The sequence below is a fragment of the Phascolarctos cinereus genome, unplaced genomic scaffold, assembly GCF_003287225.1.
Source record: "Phascolarctos cinereus isolate Bilbo 61053 unplaced genomic scaffold, phaCin_HiC Scaffold_7;HRSCAF=346, whole genome shotgun sequence".
Lineage (NCBI taxonomy): Eukaryota > Metazoa > Chordata > Mammalia > Diprotodontia > Phascolarctidae > Phascolarctos > Phascolarctos cinereus.
The window spans coordinates 17,636,987-17,656,342 of NW_027556180.1; the positions used below are offsets into that span (position 1 = coordinate 17,636,987).

Below are 19,356 nucleotides of genomic sequence, written 5' to 3' on the forward strand. Positions count from 1 at the left end.
GATCCTTGCAGGTAATCAGAATTACTTCATAATTACGAAGTCTCTGAACTATGATTATTGCCACTGAATTTGTTGACTGATACCCCTAACTAAAAAATCACATCTCTTTGTAGGCTCAACCTTTTGGTATTATTACAAAACCTTAATTATCTTTCGAGATAGTGGGAAATGTCTGTATCTATAAACAATCACACTAATAAAAAAGGCTTGTTTTTCATAATGCTATCAAATAATGAGATGAAAATAAATATGGAACTCTTGATTTCTTGGACCAAATGTATTTTAATGGACTTTTTTTTTCATCTTTGTTGTTATCTTCCTTAGGGCTAAATCAGATGAAGCTGATGAGTATCAGAGGAAATATAGAAAACTGAAGTTTGAAAGCAAAATTTCTGAAACACGGTACACATCCTGATCCTTCTTTACCTTACAGTAGCGTAGTAATAGTGGGACTTGGCACCATGTGTTTCACTGTGTCTTGCTTTGCTGTGGCACTGTGTGTGTGTGCTCCATGTGACTGGCCGCGGCCCAGCTCCCAACACCTCCCCTGGCATTTGTGTGTGACTGTTCCCCACTATGGCACCCGCCTCCTTGTTACCACAAAGCTTTAGCAGAAACAGAGAGCGGCAGCCCAGGCACGTTGGTGGCTCTATTTCTATTCTTTTTTAGACATGCTAGAGAGCTAAAAGAGAAGGAAGACTCTTTGCTGGCTTGTCAACAAATGTGCAAACATTTACAGGAAGAAGTGGCTGCAAAAGAAAGGCTAGAAGAAAACTTGAAAAGAAGAATCAGCCTCTCAGAGAATGAACTGGAAATGACAAAAATCCTTCTGAATCAGGCAAAGGAAGAGGTTGTAACGCTGAAAAATGAAAGGTAAAGATAAGCACACAGGACTCTTCATAAGCTTTCATGGTTAAGTTTTCCATTTGGGGTGGCACATCATTGGATGATAGCTTTAACCCTGGGAGGGCCCCCAGAGGCCCTCTGGTCCAACATGCTCATTGTAGGGATGAGTAAACCTGAGGCCCAGAGAGGGTAATGACTGGCCCATGGCCGCTCAGTTAGTGAATAGAAGAGCAGGGACTGCATTTATTAAATCCTACTATATGCCAGGCATTGTACAAAGCTTTAGACATACAAAAAGAGGCAAAAGACAGCCCCTGCCCACAAGAAGCTTGCCATCTAATGGAGAAAGACAACATGCAAAGAAATATATACAAAGTAAGCTACGTACAGGATAGATTTAGTTCTCTCTTCCACTGAGATGCCCCTGAGATCTGGTAAACTGGAATAAAATTTTGGGCCCTCCCTTTGTACCAGAGAAGAAGTCTAAATAATTATGGTATTAAAAGATAAAATATGTTGATATTATACAATGCGATACATATATTTTATGTATTTCTGAGTTTCTAAACTTTTTCTGTGTCTTCTGCTGGCCTTTGTGTATTGTCTGCAGCTTCTGCAAAATTCCCCCAAAACTTCCATTTAATTTCTTTTGCCAACTCACAATATATCAAAACCATGATCAGGAAAGTTGTGATGTGGAAGGGATAAGCATAGAAAATGACAGACAGAAGGTACTGGAATTAAGAGATATTTCAACAGTGTAAGTGTAGGGTGATGAGGGACTGCACCAGAATAGGGGCAGTGTCAGAGGAGAGAAGGGGGTTTGTTGGAGAGATATTGCAAAGGCAAAATTGACAAGATGCTACAGAGGTGCAATTGAGAAATGTTGCAGAGGTGAAATTAACAAGAGATGATGCAGAGGTGAAATTGACCAGAGATGTTGCAGAGGTGAAGTCAATAAGTGATGATGCAAAGGTGAAATTGACCAGAGATGTTGTAGAGATGAAATCAACAAGTGATGATGCAGAGGTGAAATTGACCAGAGATGTTGGGGATAGGGTTGGGGAGGTGGGTAGAGGTGTGAAATCAACAGGCCTTGGCAACAGCCTGGGATATGAGAATGAGGTGTCAAGGATGACTCCAAGGTTGTGAGCCTGAGGGACTGGGAGGATGGTAATGCCTTCAACAGAAGGTAGAAGACCGAGGGTGGGGGAGGGTTGGTGGGAGGGAAAATAACCAGTTCAGTTTTGGACATAATGAGTTTAAGATGTCCACTATACATCCAGATTGAGATGTCTGAGGAGCAATTGGAGATGTGCGACTAGAGGTCAGCAGAGAGATTGGAAAAGGAAAGGTAGATTTGAGAATCATCAACCTAGAGATGGTAATTAAATCCATGGGAGCCGATGAGATCACTAAGTAAAGTAATAGAGAGGGAGAAGAGAAGAGTACTCAAAGGAGGTAAGCAAGGAAAGCACCCAAGAATAGTCCAAATATATATAAAACATGCTTGCATTAGAGTACCCATATTTTTCTCATTGGAGGCCTTTGAAGTCCTCATTTAGCCCATTTGTTCTTATTTTAGACACAAGTCTAATGAGCTTGGTGATAAGGCTCACTTGACAGGATGTCAAGTACTGTAGGGAAGGTACCATAGAGAGGCAATTAAACGGCAAGATGTCAGGCTAACTCTTTAGGTACTTTTTCTTTTTACCTTCAGTAAACAGTGTCAGTCATGACTCTCCTTCCTCCTTCTGTGAGCAGCTTTTCTGAGTCATTCCTGAAGCTCCTACGCCTCAAAGAAGTGGACACAATAGGGAAGAAAACATGGGCATTTTTTCTCTCTAGATCTGGGAGAAAGAAGTATTTGTGAGGGGAGGAGAGAAGTGTGTGAGTAAATTGGGATAGAAATAGAGAGAATTGTCCCACAACATGTAGCATGGGGATGTCATTGTGTGGCTCAAAGAGAGGCAGAATAGATTTCTCTGGATATTTCTCTTCTCCCCCAACCCTTTTACAAAGGAGACTAAAGGAATTAAAGGAATTAAAATTCTTGCTAGTAGGGGAAGCAGGCACTTGGGGCCAAAAGCTTGGCCACTCTGCTCTCTTTTGAGAGAGGATACAGGGTTAGAATTACACCTATTTGCTCCCTTAAATATTAGTCTAGGCCCTAAACTCTAGGGGATGTGAGTTTCAGGGTCAAGCTAACTTTTGATCACTGTTTCATTATTGAGGGGAATGAGGATGCCAAGTTCTATATCTTAGTCTTGACCCCTTTACCACCAAATATCCGTTCTGTAATAAAAGTATATAGTAGGTAACTAAGAAACCCATTTATCCAAATCATAGCAAACAGAGATCAGAGAAGGCACATGTATCAGACAGAGTGAAGGAGCTTTCCCATTGGGAGCCAGATAACTCAACCAAGAGAGAGAGTCCAAGTTCTCACCCAAGGGGAAGTTATCTGAAATCTCAAATGTAGCAAGCTAGGCATAGGGATGTGATAGAGTCTGCTAGCTTCTGCCACGTCAGCTTCTTCCCAGAGTCTTATTCTCCCACTAGCAACCTGAAATGGGGTTGGCCTCTTCCATCTTCTCCCTTGAAGTTGGAAGCCAGAAGGGCCAGAAAGGACCTGAAGAGAGTCTGAAGGGAGCAGAGTTCTCCTCTCTCTTGCTTTTGCTAACTCGGCCCCACCCTTCACCCAGGTGTGGGGCGTTGATGTCCACCAGGAGGAGAGTCCCATTCCAATGGTCTTTAGGACTCAGATTACACAAATGTTTGGGAAAGAAGGGAGATAGAGTTATCACCAACTGAGCCTAAGCCTCTTTAATGTAGCCTAGCAACCTCTCCTGGAAATTGGGCAGACTCACCAAGAGAAGCAGGGGAGGGGAGATTGAGGGGCAATAAGCATCTATTGAGCACCTGCTATGTGCTTGGCACTGTGCTGAGTGCTTTACAAAATTGTATCTCCTTGATCTTCACAGCAACCCCACTTTTACAGTTGAGAAAACTGAGACAGACAAAGGTTAAGGGACTTACCCAGGATCACACAGCTAGGAAGTATCTGAGGCTACATTTGAATTCAGGTCTTTCTGACACCAAGCCCAACATTTTATCCACTGTACCATCTGGCTGCCTGGGTGGGCAGTGGATGCCATCACGGTAACTCATCCCTACCCCAGGGTAAGGCAGTCACCCCAAACCATCTTGGGTAGGACTGAATGAGCCTCTCCTACATCTTAGAATGTAACCAGTGCTGCAAAGTTGGTGATCAATGGAGCTAGAGGCATTTTCCTAACTCCATGTCTGTAATTCATGTTTTCCCAAACTTGCCAATTCTAGAGTGTTTACTTATGACATCTAAAAGGCAGTCTGTGGGGAGGACAGAGAATGGAGTCTGAGCTTGTTGTGGTGGAAAGAAGGGAAGGGGAAGGGAACATTTGTTAAACAACTGTATGTCAGGCAGTCTGCCAACCCCTTTATAATTATCTTATTTGATCCTCACAACGATCCTGGGAGGTAGACACTATTATGACCCTCATGTTATAGTTGGGGAAACTGAGGCAGACAGAAATTAAGTGACTTGCCCAGGATCGCATGACTAGGAAACGTTTGAGGCTAGATTTGGTCTTCCTAACTCCTGACTCGGTGCTCTAACCACTGAACCACCAACCACTTTTGGTGGGGGAGATTTGAGGAGAGACGAAGACTAGAGTTATATTCCTAGTTCCTCTGTTCTCAGAAAAATGTACAGCATGGCCCCAAAAGCCTTTTGAAACATCCAAGTGATTTGGGGGTATCCTTCCAAAAGATGAGATCAAAGAGGAATGCTGTCACTGGAGTTTCTGGGTGCCAGGGATACACAGGTTCTACCCCTTTGGGTTTCCTACAGATTGCTGAAGAGGAAGAGACATCATCATTTGAATCTGATGAAAAGTCTCTTTTTCATGAGACAAAAGAAAGAGGCGTGCATGCCGTATATGACATGTAGTGGTTACCTGGTGTGGCCTAGAACTATATCGCGCTTTCAGAAACACCTAGGCTACTTGGGTCAGTCCCGAAGCCAACATCTGACTTAAAAGAGAGAGCTGATCATCAATACCCAGGATTTATGGGGTTTGGCCCTCATCAGGCCCTATCCAAGGTTACAAAGGGACAATTTTAAATGGTCGCTAAATTGTGTGTAAGATTAAAGGATATGGGGAGCAGCTAGGTGGCGCAGTGGATAGAACACCAGCCCTGAGGTCAGGAGGATCTGAGTTCAAATCCAGCCTCAGACCAAACACTTGACACTTATTAACTGTGTGACCCTGGACAAGTCACTTAACCCCAATTACCTTAAAAAAAATTTTTTTTAAAAAAGATTGAAAGGATATGGGAAGATTTGCCCAGTAATGTGGTATCCTGGCATTGGAGATAGATGGCCCATTTGGGTGACTTTGAGTACATTCCATCCCCTCTCTTGGCCTCAGTTTCCTCATCTATAAAATACAGGAATTGAACTGGATGACCTTCAAGATCCCATCCATGGTCCTCCTGAGATCATGCCCAATTTATCTTGTGTCTAGATTGTGCAGAGTTGTTGAATCTCATCTCCCTGTTAGACAGTGGCCTCCTTGAGAGCAGGGACTTTTTTGGTCTTCCTTTGTATCCCAAGCACAGGCACAGGGCCTGCCTATTATTACATACCAGGTGTTTATCAGTGCTTCTTGACCTGACTTAATCTGATGGGTTAGAGGGTAGGGAGGTTCAGAAGTTCAGCCCTACCCACATTTTGTGTGACTTGGGTGTACATAATATTCTGATGCCTCAGAAACTGGGAATTTTTAAATATCATATGCTCCAAGTGCTTACTCAAAAGATCACTTTGTTCCTTATTGAGAAACCTTTTTAGTCTGGAGAGACAGGTAGTTTTCTTTTGTTCTTTTCTCTTTCATTTGAATTTGGCCACATGACCTTTTTTCTCCACCAGAATGTGTCTGTAAAGATGCAACCTAATGGAAACTGTAAATGGATTGTTTTCTTCTTTGCTTTCTCCCACTCCCAAAACCTCTTCTCCCAGAACCTGACCTAACTGTAGAAACCTTCCCTTCCAGCAATCTGCCTCTTCCGGGCCAGACTAGAAGTAAGGTTATTTTCAGATGGAACAAGAAATTAGAATATTGGCAGTTAGAGTGGAGAGCTAGACAGTATAGTGAGGGGAGTGGTAGAAGTCAGCAGTCAGAAAGACTTGAGTTCATAATCCTGCATCAGATACTACAAGTCTCTTACCCTCTCACTCCCTGCCTCAAGTTTCCTTATCTGTAAAATGAGGTATTGTAATAGTAGCAGCTCCTTCACAGAGTTATTGGTGTGAGGACCAAATGGAATAACATATTTTGGTCTTAGAGGACTATATCAATGAGAGCCATTACTGTTTTTAATTAACAGTGTTCTGGAAGGTACTGGAGCAAAAGCCCAGTTTCTCTTCAGCTTGGAGAGCCTATCACTCTTTCCTACAGCTGAGGAGCAGAGTGTGATGAGCACCATGGCTATTGGAAGCACGAAGCGGGATCCTTCCACTTAGGAGCATCCTCTGCTTTGCTCCTGCTTGCGTCAAGGCAGGTGGCGTGCAGGGCTACTCTTTCTTGTATCTCGTTTTGCCGTTGTGCAGTTAGCACATTGGATTTGGCAGCTAAGAGAGCTTTGGTAACTTTGGTGAGAGCAGTCTCAGTGGAATGATCAAGTTGAAAGCCAGATTGTCAGGGGTTAAGAAGAGAGGAGAGGAGAGAAAACATTGCTTGGCATAGTCATCATTGAAAAACTGTCATTGTCTACTTGTGCCCACCATAATTATGGCCTTTGGGGTCACCTTGAATTCTACTGGGATTATGAGGTTAAAAAGGTGAGCTTTGAATTAATTATGGCACACAAGTATAGTAGAATATTAGCTGCACTGTAAGAAATAATGACAATGAAAAACTCATAGGATATGAAGATTTAAATTAAATAATGTGAAGAAGTAAGCAGAACCAGGAGAAAATATACCCAATAAATACAAGGGTGCCTGTGGAAACAGTAACAATGAAGCAATAGAAACAATGTTGCTATCACTGGCCAGCTTGTCATTCCTCCTTTTTGGGGAGGCTGAAGCTGGGGAGTTGCTTGAGCTCAGGAGTTCTGAGCAGCAATCTGGCTATATTAGCTGATTAGATGTCCACACTAAGTCTGACACCGATTTGGTGAGCCCCAACCATGGGATGTCCCAAAGCTGGCCAAGGAGGAATGATGCAGCCCAGATGGGAAATGCAGCAGGTCAGGGCTTCAGCAGCAGCATTGGGCCCTAGCCTGGCAGTGATAGAAAGACCCCTGTCTCAAAACACTGAACTATTGTGAAATTATGATGGCCAAATCTGTCTCCAGCAATGACGTGGGAGAAGGGCCCCATCCATAGTCCCACATTTCTTCAAAGAAGGGAGAGAGCTTTGCAGTGTGGAACAATGTTTATATTGTCGTTCTCTAATGCATGGGTTAGTTTTGCTGAACCACTCCCCCCAACCCCCACCCCTTTTACTCTTTGTTATAAGGAATGACTGCTTGGGGAGAGGAAGGAGGCAGACATATTTGGAAAATGAAGGCAATATAAAAAGTTATATAAATACCAAGTGCCTACCATGTGCCAGGCATTGTGCTAAGTAAACACTGGGGATACGAATACAAAAAGAAAGACAGTCCCTGTCCTCCAGAAGCTTATGATCTAAAGGGGGGCAGTCAACACACAAAAGGAAGATGAAAAGGTGGGGCACTGGAGGAGGAACACCCTGATGGAGTCCATCTCAAAGGAAAGGAAGGGATGGCTGCTCTGAGGGGTCTCTTTCACTGGAGGCTTTGGGAGGCGTTCTGCGCTGTCCCCTCCAATCACAGTGTGAGTGCCAAGACTGATGCAATCCCGCAGTGTGATGAGTCCCCTGATGCTGAGGTTCCGTGGGGGCCTGATCATGAGGGAGCCCGTAAGAGGGCCCCTGCTTTCAGCACGAGTGGGCCTCGAGCCCAGGATTGCTCCGTGACTTATTGTGCTTGCTCTGGTTCAGCTACTCTACCTGACGTCGTCTTTGTGTTTCCTTCTGTTTCCTGGTGCAGCGGGACTGTATTCGGGCCTGAGATGCAGGATTGCTAATGCGGTGGTCATACTGCCAGTGATTGTGGAAACAGAATGTGGCAGAAACTTGTCAGATTTCTTCTGCTTCCATAGTCTTGTCATCTTCCTTCCAGGTTCATCTATGAATGCTCTGGATAGATGACTGCACTGAGTTTCAGGCCAAAACTTTTTTCACCCTTGTTTTCCCTCTATTATTTTTGTTGTTTTATGAGACAATACAGTATGGTAAGCCATGAGCAAAAATAGGCATGGAAAGAAGTCAATTGTTTTTGGTGTACGGTATTTGTAAATTTCTGTTAGATTGACTAAAATGGCACCTGGCTGCATTATAGCAGGATTGTTAGGCGGAAGAGCAGACAGATTTCAAAATATGTCATTATATAAGCTTGAAACTGTCATCTGGGATTGTTTCAAGTTAAATATGTACTTTGTTGGATTTGTGGTTTTCAGGGAGTTAATGCTGATTTCGCATCAGAATAGACTTGAGCAGCTGCAGGAAAACTTCAGACAGAAGATGCTGAGTGATGATAACTGGAGAGAGAAGGTAATAATACTAATAACAACAATAATAATAACGCACTTCTCGGCAGCTCATGATTTGTTTATTTTCCTGACTTCGATTCATTTGCCAGGAAGCTGTATACATTGCCAAATTTCATTGGGCCTACTGACTCTTTGGATGCCTTCCTGAAATCACTAGTCCAAATATGCTTGCAATATTCATCTTTTCCAAAATTTTAGGAAATGTGATGGGAAGACATTATGATCAGAAAAGCCTCTGAATTACTGTAAAGTGAATATATTGTGTGGTTTTCTGCAAAAATGTAGTTTTTCATTATAAAATAAAAGCATTTTATTTGGGTCTCATAAAATGGAAATTTGACTCAGACATGGACCATATCCTGTAACTGAAAGAAATTTATGTTTAAAATGGAGGAAAGAAGCATCTGAATACTTTGGATTTGAAAGTATCTCAGAATCTGAAAAGAGGAAAAGACAGCACAAGTAGTACCTTTGAGAGAAGCTTATGATAAATTGAAAAATCAATTATATTTTAAAAAATCTCAGTGATGCATGTCAGGCATTTATTCTAGTACAGTAAAAGTTGGTAAAGAATAACTTTCAGATTCTTATACAGAAAATGTTAGTTATATAAAGCATATTTGTAAAATACTTCAATAACTCTTTTCCTTCTAATAACTTGTATATAATTCATCATTATCCATTTCACTTTGCCTATTGTATTTTGCATATTTGCTGAACTCCTCATTATCTTTCAAGTCATACCATATTTACAAGGATCTATCTGGTACCAAACTATATATGTCATTATCATTGAACTTTACAGAAAGAAAGGAGAACACTAATAAACTCCTATTAGAAATATATATGTACACATTGCTTTCAAGGATGTGAATTCTATTTATGTAAACAAATAATAGTAATTACACCAGGTAATTCTTGAGTCGTGGTTCTCAGCATGTAGCATCTTAACTAAGACTATACAAACACCTATTCTTTCCTCCACTGTCAATAAACAAAATTGTATTTTCTCTACATTAGCAATTGCTCAAACTCTGTATAGTGAAGTGACAAGTTAAGGTGAATGATACTTCATTCAAAATAGTCACTTTACACCCTTATGTAGATGAGAAATTGGAAGGCAGGGGCCCTGACTCATCTCAACTTCAAATTGCAAAATGCCTAATAAATGCTTGTTTAATTGAACTGAATTTGAGAAGAAGTATTTTGTCATGCTGATTTTGTTCATGCGCAGGGTTTCCTACTGACTTTTCCTGGAGCCTCCATACGTCCTCTTATTTCCTAGGATCATAACCGCTGTCAGACCAATTAGAACAGTTCTCCTCTACTCCTTCCCCTCCCCATATCTTTAACAGTCCAAGTCTGGATGTTAAAAGACTGGACAGAAGGGAGAAGGTGATTCATCCAAGAACCATCATTTTTCTACTCTTCAGATTCCCTTCCTCTGTTTCTCTAACTCTTAGTTAATATTAGCATAGTGATTATCAGAATGTTTAACAGTGAGCTTGGTTGTCTGTTTTGGTGAAGAAGTATGATGGTCTATATTTCCAGCTGTTGTTCATAGCTCAACTGAGCATTTCCAGATGCTTTTGATTTTAAAAAATGATTTTGGAAATGTCCGTCACCTTGCCTTCAAGCTTATGGAACCATCTCTTAAATACTTGGTCTGGTATTATCCATTATAGGCATTGTGTGAATGTGTGTGCTAAGTGAGGGAGATTAGATAATTTGGCAACAGCAAAAGATATACAGAAAATTGAATTCTCTAATGTTACCATCGACTCTAGAGTCTTTCCAATATTTTGTTTACATTGTGAAGGCACATTGGTAGTTAAGTCCGATTTTTAAAAATTAATTATTTTTAGTTTTCAACATTCACTTCCATAAGATTTTGAGTTTTAAATTTTCTCCCTCTTCCTCTCCTCTTCCCTCCCTAAGATGATATGCAATCTGATATAGTCTCTACATAAGCATTCATATTATACATATTTTCGTATTAGTCATGTTGTAAAGAGGAGTTGGAACCAATAGGAGGAACTATGAGAAAGAAGAAATAATAACAAAAAAAGAGCAAATAGTCTGCTTCCATCTGCCTTCAGACTCCATAGTTCTTTCTCTGGATGTGGACAGCATTTTTCCATTATGAGTCTTTTGTAGTTGTCTTAGATTCTTGAATTGCAGAGAAGAACTAAGTCTATCAAAATTGGTCATTGTACAGTGTTGCTGTTACTATGCACAATGTTCTCCTGGTTCTGCTCACTTCATTCAAAAATCAGATCATGTAAGTCTTTCTGAAATCTGCCTACTCATCATTTCTTATAGCACAATAGTATTCCACTACATTCACATGCTGCAACATGTTCAGACATTCCCCAATTGATGGGCATCCCCTCAATTTCCAATTCTTCACCACAAAAAGAGCTGCTATGAATATTTTTGCATGTGTGGATCCTCTTCCAATTTTTATGCTCTCTTTGGGATACAGCCCTAGAAGTGGTATTGCTGGGTCAAAGGGCATTCACAGTTTTATAAACAAGCCCAATATTCTAGATTAAAAGTGGAAAATAACTTTACTGTGGGCTACGGCTCTTGATTAATTGATCATCATTTAGGATAAAACGTGACACCAAATCCCATACCACTAACACAAAGCTGAGATAATGTCATCCATGGAGATGTGACTTTAAGGGCTCTGAAATCTTTCCTAAGAAAGAGAAGTAGCTATTAATATAGCATTGCCGTCTGTTTCTTGGGTCACTTGTGCTTTGCATAGCAATAAAGCATATAATATAGCTTCTATCTTTAAGCATTTAATTTTTTTTCTCACCATTTAGAAAATGACCCAATAGCACATTTCTAGAACAAAAGTTTTCCATTCTAATTCTTTCTATGCATGGCTCCCCTTGACTTTATTCTTTTAAAATAGTTTATTATTTTTATTTTTCAAGTAACAATTCCTTCTATGCAGCCTAACGAGGGTAGAGTTCAATGGAGGGACACATATGTCCTCCATATTTTAATGTAAATACTTAATCCTTGGTTAATCTTTTACCGTTGTTCATTCGTGTGATCCTAAGCCCAACCCTTTTTATGTTTCTCTTTGCACCTGTGTTTGTACTTCAGAGTTTCTCTACAGCTCTGGCCTTTTAATTAGAAATCTTTAGAAGTCCTTTCATTAAAAATTCATCATTTTTCTTGTATCATTAAACTCAGTTTTTCTGGGTAAGTTATTCTTGGCTATAAGCCCTTATCTTTTGTCTTCTAGAATATTATATTCTAATCCCTTGTGGTATCAGCTAATAATTATTAATTTTTTTCTCCTCAATCTGTTTTTTCAGATCAGTTGGTTTTACCCTGAGATAACCTTGCATTTTCTTCTATTTTTCAGCCTTTTGATTTTATTTTAGTATTTCTTGTTGTCTCATGCAGTTATTGTCTTCTATATGGCCCATTTGGATTTTCAGGGAGTTTGTTACTTTGGTGGGCTTTGTGTTTCTTGTGCCAAGCTGATAATTCCTTTCCAATTTCTTCCTCATGTGTTCTCATTCTATTTATAAAAACATTTTTAACTCTTTTAATTCTTGCTTCATCTCTTCCAGGAATGCTGATCTGGTGTTTATCTCCAAGCTGTGTTCTTCTCTGGAGCCTTGCTTGTAGATATTTTAGAGTCATTCTCTTTGCTTGTCGATGTTTTAGAGTCATTCTCTTCTGTAATTGGGTCTCGAACATCACTGTTGTCACACTAGCTCAATATGGTGATTCCTTGTTCTTGTTTGTTTGCTCATTCTTTCAGCCTTGGACTTCGCACTTGATATGAGGGCTTGGCTGCATGCAATTCTGGAGGGAAGGTCTAGCTGGTCCTGGGGCTATTTTCCTGGAGTATTGAGTATTATTCCATTCTAGGATCTCAGCAATGGCCTAGGGACCTGAAAGCTTTCAGTGCTTCCAAAGAGGTCTGATCCAGTGCAAAGGCTGTTTATAGTCCCCTAGTCTGAGCTCTGCAGTTCTTGCCCTGGTTTTGGGTCTGTGCAAGCATTGGTGGTGCAGGACTCTGTCCCTATCAGCCATCTGGCAGAATTCTAAGCTCCTCCTTGGTGCAAAGATCCTACCTTGGGTAGTCCTCTCAGGTTCCCACTTTAACATTCCATGCCAGCGTTTTTCTTTTCACTGTTCAATAGGCAGTGAAATCTGTATAAATAATATTTGTATAAATGATTTCCATGTCCTTGTTTAGCTGTGAAAATGAGCATCTGTGTGTGTGTGTGTGTGTGTGTGTGTGTGTGTGTGTGTGTGTGTGTGCTGAACTCTGCTTTCCAGCTTGAATCTGAACTCAATAAAGAGCGAATCCAGCACCAAGCAGAGTGTCAGGAGCAAGCTCTTCAGCTGAAGGAAGAAGCGAAACTGGAACTTGCCATTGAAAAGGAAAAGCACCAAGAAGTAATAAAACAATATCAGAAAGAGCAAGAGAAGCTTCAGGAGAAGGTTAGCAGCACAGAGGGTGGGCATTGGCTAGGGAGAGGTGAAGGGCAAAGGGCAAAGGGCAAAGGGTGGGCTGCCTCTCTCCTGCCTGCTGGGCTCAGCGTCTGGTACGTGAGGTCAGCAGCCAAGCTCTACTCAGGTATAGAAATAAGAGAAGAGTAGAATGGTAGAGGGGTGACCATCCCAACCTGACCTCGAGGGCTGTGTTTGCACTGAGTTAGGGCATTCCCATGGGTAAGAACAGCCTAGAAGTCAGACCTTGAAGAGCTGAGGAGGGAGGGTTAACATAAGAGCATAAATCTGACCTGTAACCTCAAGAAAATTGTGCTTGTCAGTCTTATATGACATTTAACTCAATTATCCATCGATACCAATGACAAATACTGGTGGAAGATAAGCATGGATTGATTAGGGCCAGAACTATATTCATCTGGTCCAACTTTTGCAAGAAACCTGATCATGCCTATTGTGATGAACAGATGATGTGGGCACAATTGGAAGTTGATTTACTTATTTATAAGTTATTAATAGTGCATCGGTAAAAACTACCAGCTGTGGTGAATAGCTTTTTTATATGAATTTCATAATTGGCACAAATTTTGGCTGGACAGTTATCTAGAGCAATGTTTCTTCACATGTTCTTTGGGGACTGCTAATAATTCACGGGGATCTTCCAGGTGATTTGTGCGCTCATTTTAATTAACACTTGTAACATGACAATACCTATGCCTTGCATGGTATTAATTTATAATAATTAGGATTTTCTTACTGGTATTTCATCAGGAGCTGCTTGAGTATGGTTTTTCCCCATTGTTTAGCAAAAGATACAGGTTGTTTGATTCTTTTTTTTTCCCTCCATGAAAGTGGGCTGTGGACCATAAAATCTACAAACCATTGCTTTACAATACAGTAGGAGATTTTAAACTCAAATAATACTTGCACAAACTTCCCAAAAAATTTAGCTCATACTTTCATCTAGAAGACATTATGACAAAATAATATGGATACCTAAGATTCCAAGATGGTACATAATGGTTTGGTATCTTTCTTAAGGTGGATAATTCTGACATATGTAAGAGCTACTATTGGCCATGACATTGAACTCTGGCCCTCAACTAGGATGACCAAACTCTAGGGCGGGGACATGACTCCAAGAATGCAGAGTCAAATTCTTTTGTTCAATATTCATTCAAAGACCATTTATCAAGTGTGCCAAGTGTCATGCTAGCTACTGAAAATCAAATTGACCCAAGAAACACTTCTGTGGTTCAGTCCTGGACTGCTCTTTTCAAAATCTGCACGAGATCAATCACAATGATTTAGAGAACTTTCTTAAAGACTAGATTAGTTTTTGCTTGACAGAATTTTAGAGGGTAAAATTAAAACCTATAGAAAGAAACCATAGTTTGTTTTTTATAACAGTCAAAATAATTTAGCGCATTAGTTTTTCTAAACCTGTTATAAGAGTATAAATAAGTAATCTGTTGTCTTCCAGCGTCTGTGGCCTGCATACTAACATTGCTTTATCTTCTAGATGACTGACTTAATAACAAATGCTACCAACGATTTGAGGATGGAAGTGGCCGCTCTAGAGAGGAAGCTCCAAGAAACTCAGATGAAACTCACTGAAAAAACAGCATCAAAAGAAGAGGAGATCCAGAGCCTTAAGGTTTTGGTTGCAGAATTTGAATCCCGCCTGAGGAAGGGGATGGACAACTGCAACACGATTTCTGAGGATTTGCGGAAGGAGGTGAAGCAGAAATCAGATGAATTAGAAAAACTCACCCAGGAGCAGACTCAGCTCAGGCAGCAGCTTAATCAGGCCCAGGAAGAGGTAAGAGTGAGCCAATGATTGGGATGTCGAATGTGAGATGTGCTGAGGAAAAGCCCTGGGTGGGCAGAGGAGGCACAGGTTTGAGTCCCGGCACTGCTTCTTACTCCAAAGTTGCCAAAGGATTGTTTGGGATGATCCTTTCAAAAACTGTTTGCAATATGTAGTTTATGTAATTTTCCTTTAGTAGTGAACCTTTATATCAACCTGAATTTGTTAAGGAATTCGCTTTTTAGTTAGGGTTCTTGCCTTTTTTTTAAAATCATTTTGGCCATGGTTACATCTTGGTTTGGCTAACTAAATAACTTTAATTATGAAAATGTCTAGTTTTTTTCACAATATAAATTTCTCATGATGCTAGCTTTGTAAGATGTTCAGAAATATTGGTCAATTACTAAGCACTTTAATCATGAAAACTATTGCATTTGGAAAATTTGAGCATATTGGGGGAACTGTGTGAGCTACAAAGCAATGTTAATGGATGGAGCCTGGAAGAAGACTTTGAATGTCAGTTGGAGGTAAATTGTGCGATGTTTTCACAGAGAGGGACGCTCTTAGTAATTGCAGTACGAGGCGGTTACGAAAAGACAAAAAGGAAAGAAAATGTGGCCGTCTTCAGATTATTAGGCAAAAGAAATAAAAAGCCAACCACGGTCATGGAGGGACACCTGAAAATAATCTAAACTGACGAAAGGAACCGAGACAGCTGCCACGGTGGAGAGAATACTGGGCTGAGCGTCAGAAGGCCTGGCTTCTGGTTCAGATCCTCCTCTGGGCAAGTCACTTCATCTCTGTGGGCCTCGTCTCTTCATCTGTAGAGTGGGGCAATAACGCCTGCCCTAACTCTCTTACCATGGCATCATGAGGCTCAGATGAGCTTCACTCATGTGAGGGAAAGAGGAGGAGGAGTGAATCAGTGGAGCCCAGGAGATGAAGGCCCATGAGAAGGTGCCAATGGCATCCACTGGGGTGGGGAACTGAGGTGTGGAAGAGACCTCTGAGGGGAAGCTTGGTGGCACAGTGGACAGAGCGCGAGTCCCGAAGTCAGGAGGACCTGAATTCAAATCTGGCCTCATGGGGCAGCTAGGTGGTACAGTAGATAGAGCTCTGGCTTTGGAGTCAGGAGGACCTGAGTTCAAATCCAGTCTCAGATACATGATACTTACTAGCTGTGTGACCCTGGGCAAGTCACTTAACCCCAATTGCCTAAAAGAAAAAAAACAAACAAACCACACAACAACAACAACAACTAAAATCTGGCCTCAGACCAAACACTTGACCCTTGCTAGCTGTGTGACCCTGGGGAAGTCACTTAACCCCAATTGCCTTAAAAAAAAAAAGAGAGACCTCTGAGCAGAGCAGTAGTAACAGCTGACCTCTGGGGATCAGGAAGACCCTGACTCTGAACTTGTTCTTCCAGTCTTCAGAAAGGGTGTGGTGAGGACCAGCTCTCAGCTGTGAGCAGGGGAGCAAAGAGGGATGGGGAGAGTGGGCTGGCGATGAACAAGAAGAGATTGGACTCAGGGCAGGACTGTGCAGTGGGAGGAACAGCAGGGAAAGGAAAGCACACTGATACGGAGGCTTTGTGTTTGCTGTTCATAAGGGTTGCGGGAGAAGACAGAGGGAAAGAGGCCCTGGGTAGACTGAGTGGAGATGGGAGGATGGCCAGGGGACCCCGCCGGGAAGGACTCCTTGTGAAGTTTTGTTTCATCAATTCTGAAGGCAGCTTTCTAGAAAGGGTCTACGTGATGGAGCTCCCACTCATCAATTCACTTGAGATGAATTTAAGGGACATCTTTGCAGACCTTGAAATGCTGGAACTGAGGGGACATCTCCGACTGTGATCAGCAGAGGAACTGTCTTCATTTTAGAGTCTGTGTAACTCGATGGTGATTCACCTATCAGTGATTAGGGAGCCAGGGCTGGGTTGAGCTGGGTGGTGGGATGTGTTCATGGTCCCAGTCAAGCAGCCCCCTGGACTGGGGTTTGGACTGGAAGAAGGGGCATAAAAGTGACCTGAAACTAGGATGAGGGGAGGGTGGGATGATTGTGCACCAGCTGCTTTTCATTGAAAGGTAGAGAAAGTTTCTGGCCAGTTTAGGGAGCAGCTAAGCTCTAGAGGTGCTTCAGGAAGTCATCTTGGGATAATCATCTGTAAGCAGGAAGTGCATCTCAGTGGTGGAGGACACAGCACTTCCTTTTGCCAGAGGAAACTGCCTGTAACCTCCAGGGAGGAGAAAGTCATTGTCTTATCAAAAGCCTAAGAGCATGTCACAATAAAAGGAGAGGGGGCTAGCTCTCAACCACCTGCAGCCCCCTGACCTGCTCACATTGGCCCAGAGGAGTGCCGAGATTGGGGAAAGCTCCAGGAAGAAATGGGGAAGGTTAGAGGGAAATACTGAAGGTGAAGGGGGAAAGGCAAAGGCAAAGAGGTTCCATAGTTAGGAAGAACAGGAGGAGGGTAAAAGAGAGATGCTGAGGACTCTTGCTGAATGAAGTTCCAGTGAAATAATTGACAAAGGGAAGCAGGGCATTAAATAAGAGAAATGAACCAAGGGAAAAGTCAGAGAGAGTGAGGATGAGACTTTTGTGGTCAGAACTCAAATCCTGCTCTTAGCCAAGTTATTCTCTCTTGACTAGTATTATCTCTAGATGAAGGAAAAGAAAGTCAACTCTAAGGAAGTCTTACAGGACTAATAAATTAACAACAAATAAAGATTAAATAGGGAATGGCTTAAGGATACAAGAGCTAAAGCCAGCTGAAGAAAAGTTGGTGGAAGTCTAAATATACATACACTCATACACACATACATACATACACACACATATATACACACATATACACATATACATATTTGTGTGTATATTTATTTATACATATACCCTACAGAAGAAAAAGAAAATACATTAATATTGAAGAAGAGTGGCTCACATTTATCTAGGTTTCAGGCTCTTCAGGAGAAGCACCATGTTGTAGTTGATAGAGACCCAGCTGATGTAGGAGTTAAGAAGCCCTGGGGTCCAGTTTGGCTCCTGACCCATCCTGGCTGTATGGCCTTGGGCAAGTCACTGCCTCTCAGTGCACCAGGCAGCTCTCTTAAGGTGTAGAGAAGGTGCCAATCAGTGTTGGTAGAAGGAGTTTTCTTGTTAGGAATTCCCTAGGCCAGTGAAACCACAGGCCCAGCCCCATCTTATCCCAAAAGGCCTGAGCTAGACTTTGTCACTGGATTCTCACGAAAGTCCTATGAGGTAGGGGCTGTCATCTCTCTGTTACAGCTGAGAACACCAATGGCTTATGTAGCTTGCCCAGAGTCACATGGGGCAAGATTTGAACCCTTGCCTTCCTAACTGCAAGGCCAGTGATATATGCACTCAGCTGTACTTTGCTGGGCCTGCCATTTGTTATATGGAGCCCCCAATGGAGACTTTCTCTGGGCCCTGTGACATGTAGAAGAAAGTACTCTTGGAAATCAGCCCATGCATCTGCCCCTGGGGAAGAGGAGCGGAGGACTTCACCTACCGTGAGAAGACTAGTACAGAGAAGACTGGATGACAAGGCCTAAGCAACCTCTGAAAGACAGCGAAGGAGACAGCAGAGGAGACAGGGAAGGCCGAGGACAACAGGAAAGTTGTGGACAAGCAGCAAGGTTCGTGCTCCTCAAACAGGACTTGCTGAAGAAGAGTTTGAGAACATTAAAAACACATTTGTGTTCAGGAAATGGAAGAATTAAAGCAAACCAGAAATGATATGAAGGTTCAAGGCAAGATCATTTCAGGGCAGGAGATGCTAGCCCTACTTGAGAAAAGGCTTCAGGGAGAAGACCCTGGAGTACTGAAATACATCCTAGCAGAGAACTTGCAGAAGCACTTGGCCAAAATTATAGGAAAATGAGCATACAATGATGGCTCCAAAGAATGAGCTTGTGGGGGAAAGGAGGGACAAAGAACTGGTGACCTTGGGAAGATAGCAGAAATGCTGATGTCTCTGAATGTATAAAAGGCAGGAGAAAAACTAGCCAGAAGTACACATTAGAGATAAGAAGGATGAAGAGGAGAATCCTGGGGCTGTAGAGGAGGGAGGCCCTTGACAGGGAAATTTTTGATCATTGAGTCCAACTCTTTACCTAGTCCAATGCTCTGTGTTTACAGATGAAGAAATATCTAAAGCACAGTATGAATGTACAAGGTTTAGTTGTTAGCCCAAAAGGCAGTTTGCCCCTCAAGTTGGCTCATAGGGCTCTGGAGTTGAGGAATTGAGGTATAACACTTAATGCTTTTAAGGTATTAGGACATCATGATTAAGGCGGCCCTGGAGATTTCGCATGTCTAAAAATAAGGTCACCAAGTCCCCCACACTGATAGACTGGGGAGGAAACATTGTACCTGCCCGAATGATGGGGCCTTGTTGGTTAATTCCCCCACTGCAATGGGTTGAAATAAAAATGGATGATTGATTCTTGAGAGGAAAAGAGAGAATTTCTGCAACTTAATCATTGCAGGCAGGCGCTTTGTGGTTGTG

At 41.9% G+C, this 19,356-nt stretch overlaps 1 protein-coding gene across 1 annotated transcript in view; it reads left to right on the top strand.

The window, feature by feature from the left end:
* Positions 1 to 654: 654 nt before the first annotated feature.
* LOC110210103 (uncharacterized) overlaps positions 655 to 19,356 on the top strand; it is a 34,126-nt gene continuing 15,424 nt past the window's right edge. The window contains exons 1-4 of the mRNA XM_020988897.2: positions 655 to 873; positions 8,435 to 8,528; positions 12,845 to 13,009; positions 14,541 to 14,840. Of these exons, the coding sequence (XP_020844556.2) occupies positions 722 to 873; positions 8,435 to 8,528; positions 12,845 to 13,009; positions 14,541 to 14,840 (711 nt within the window). The 5' untranslated portion in view covers positions 655 to 721. The remainder of the gene's footprint in view (positions 874 to 8,434; positions 8,529 to 12,844; positions 13,010 to 14,540; positions 14,841 to 19,356) is intronic.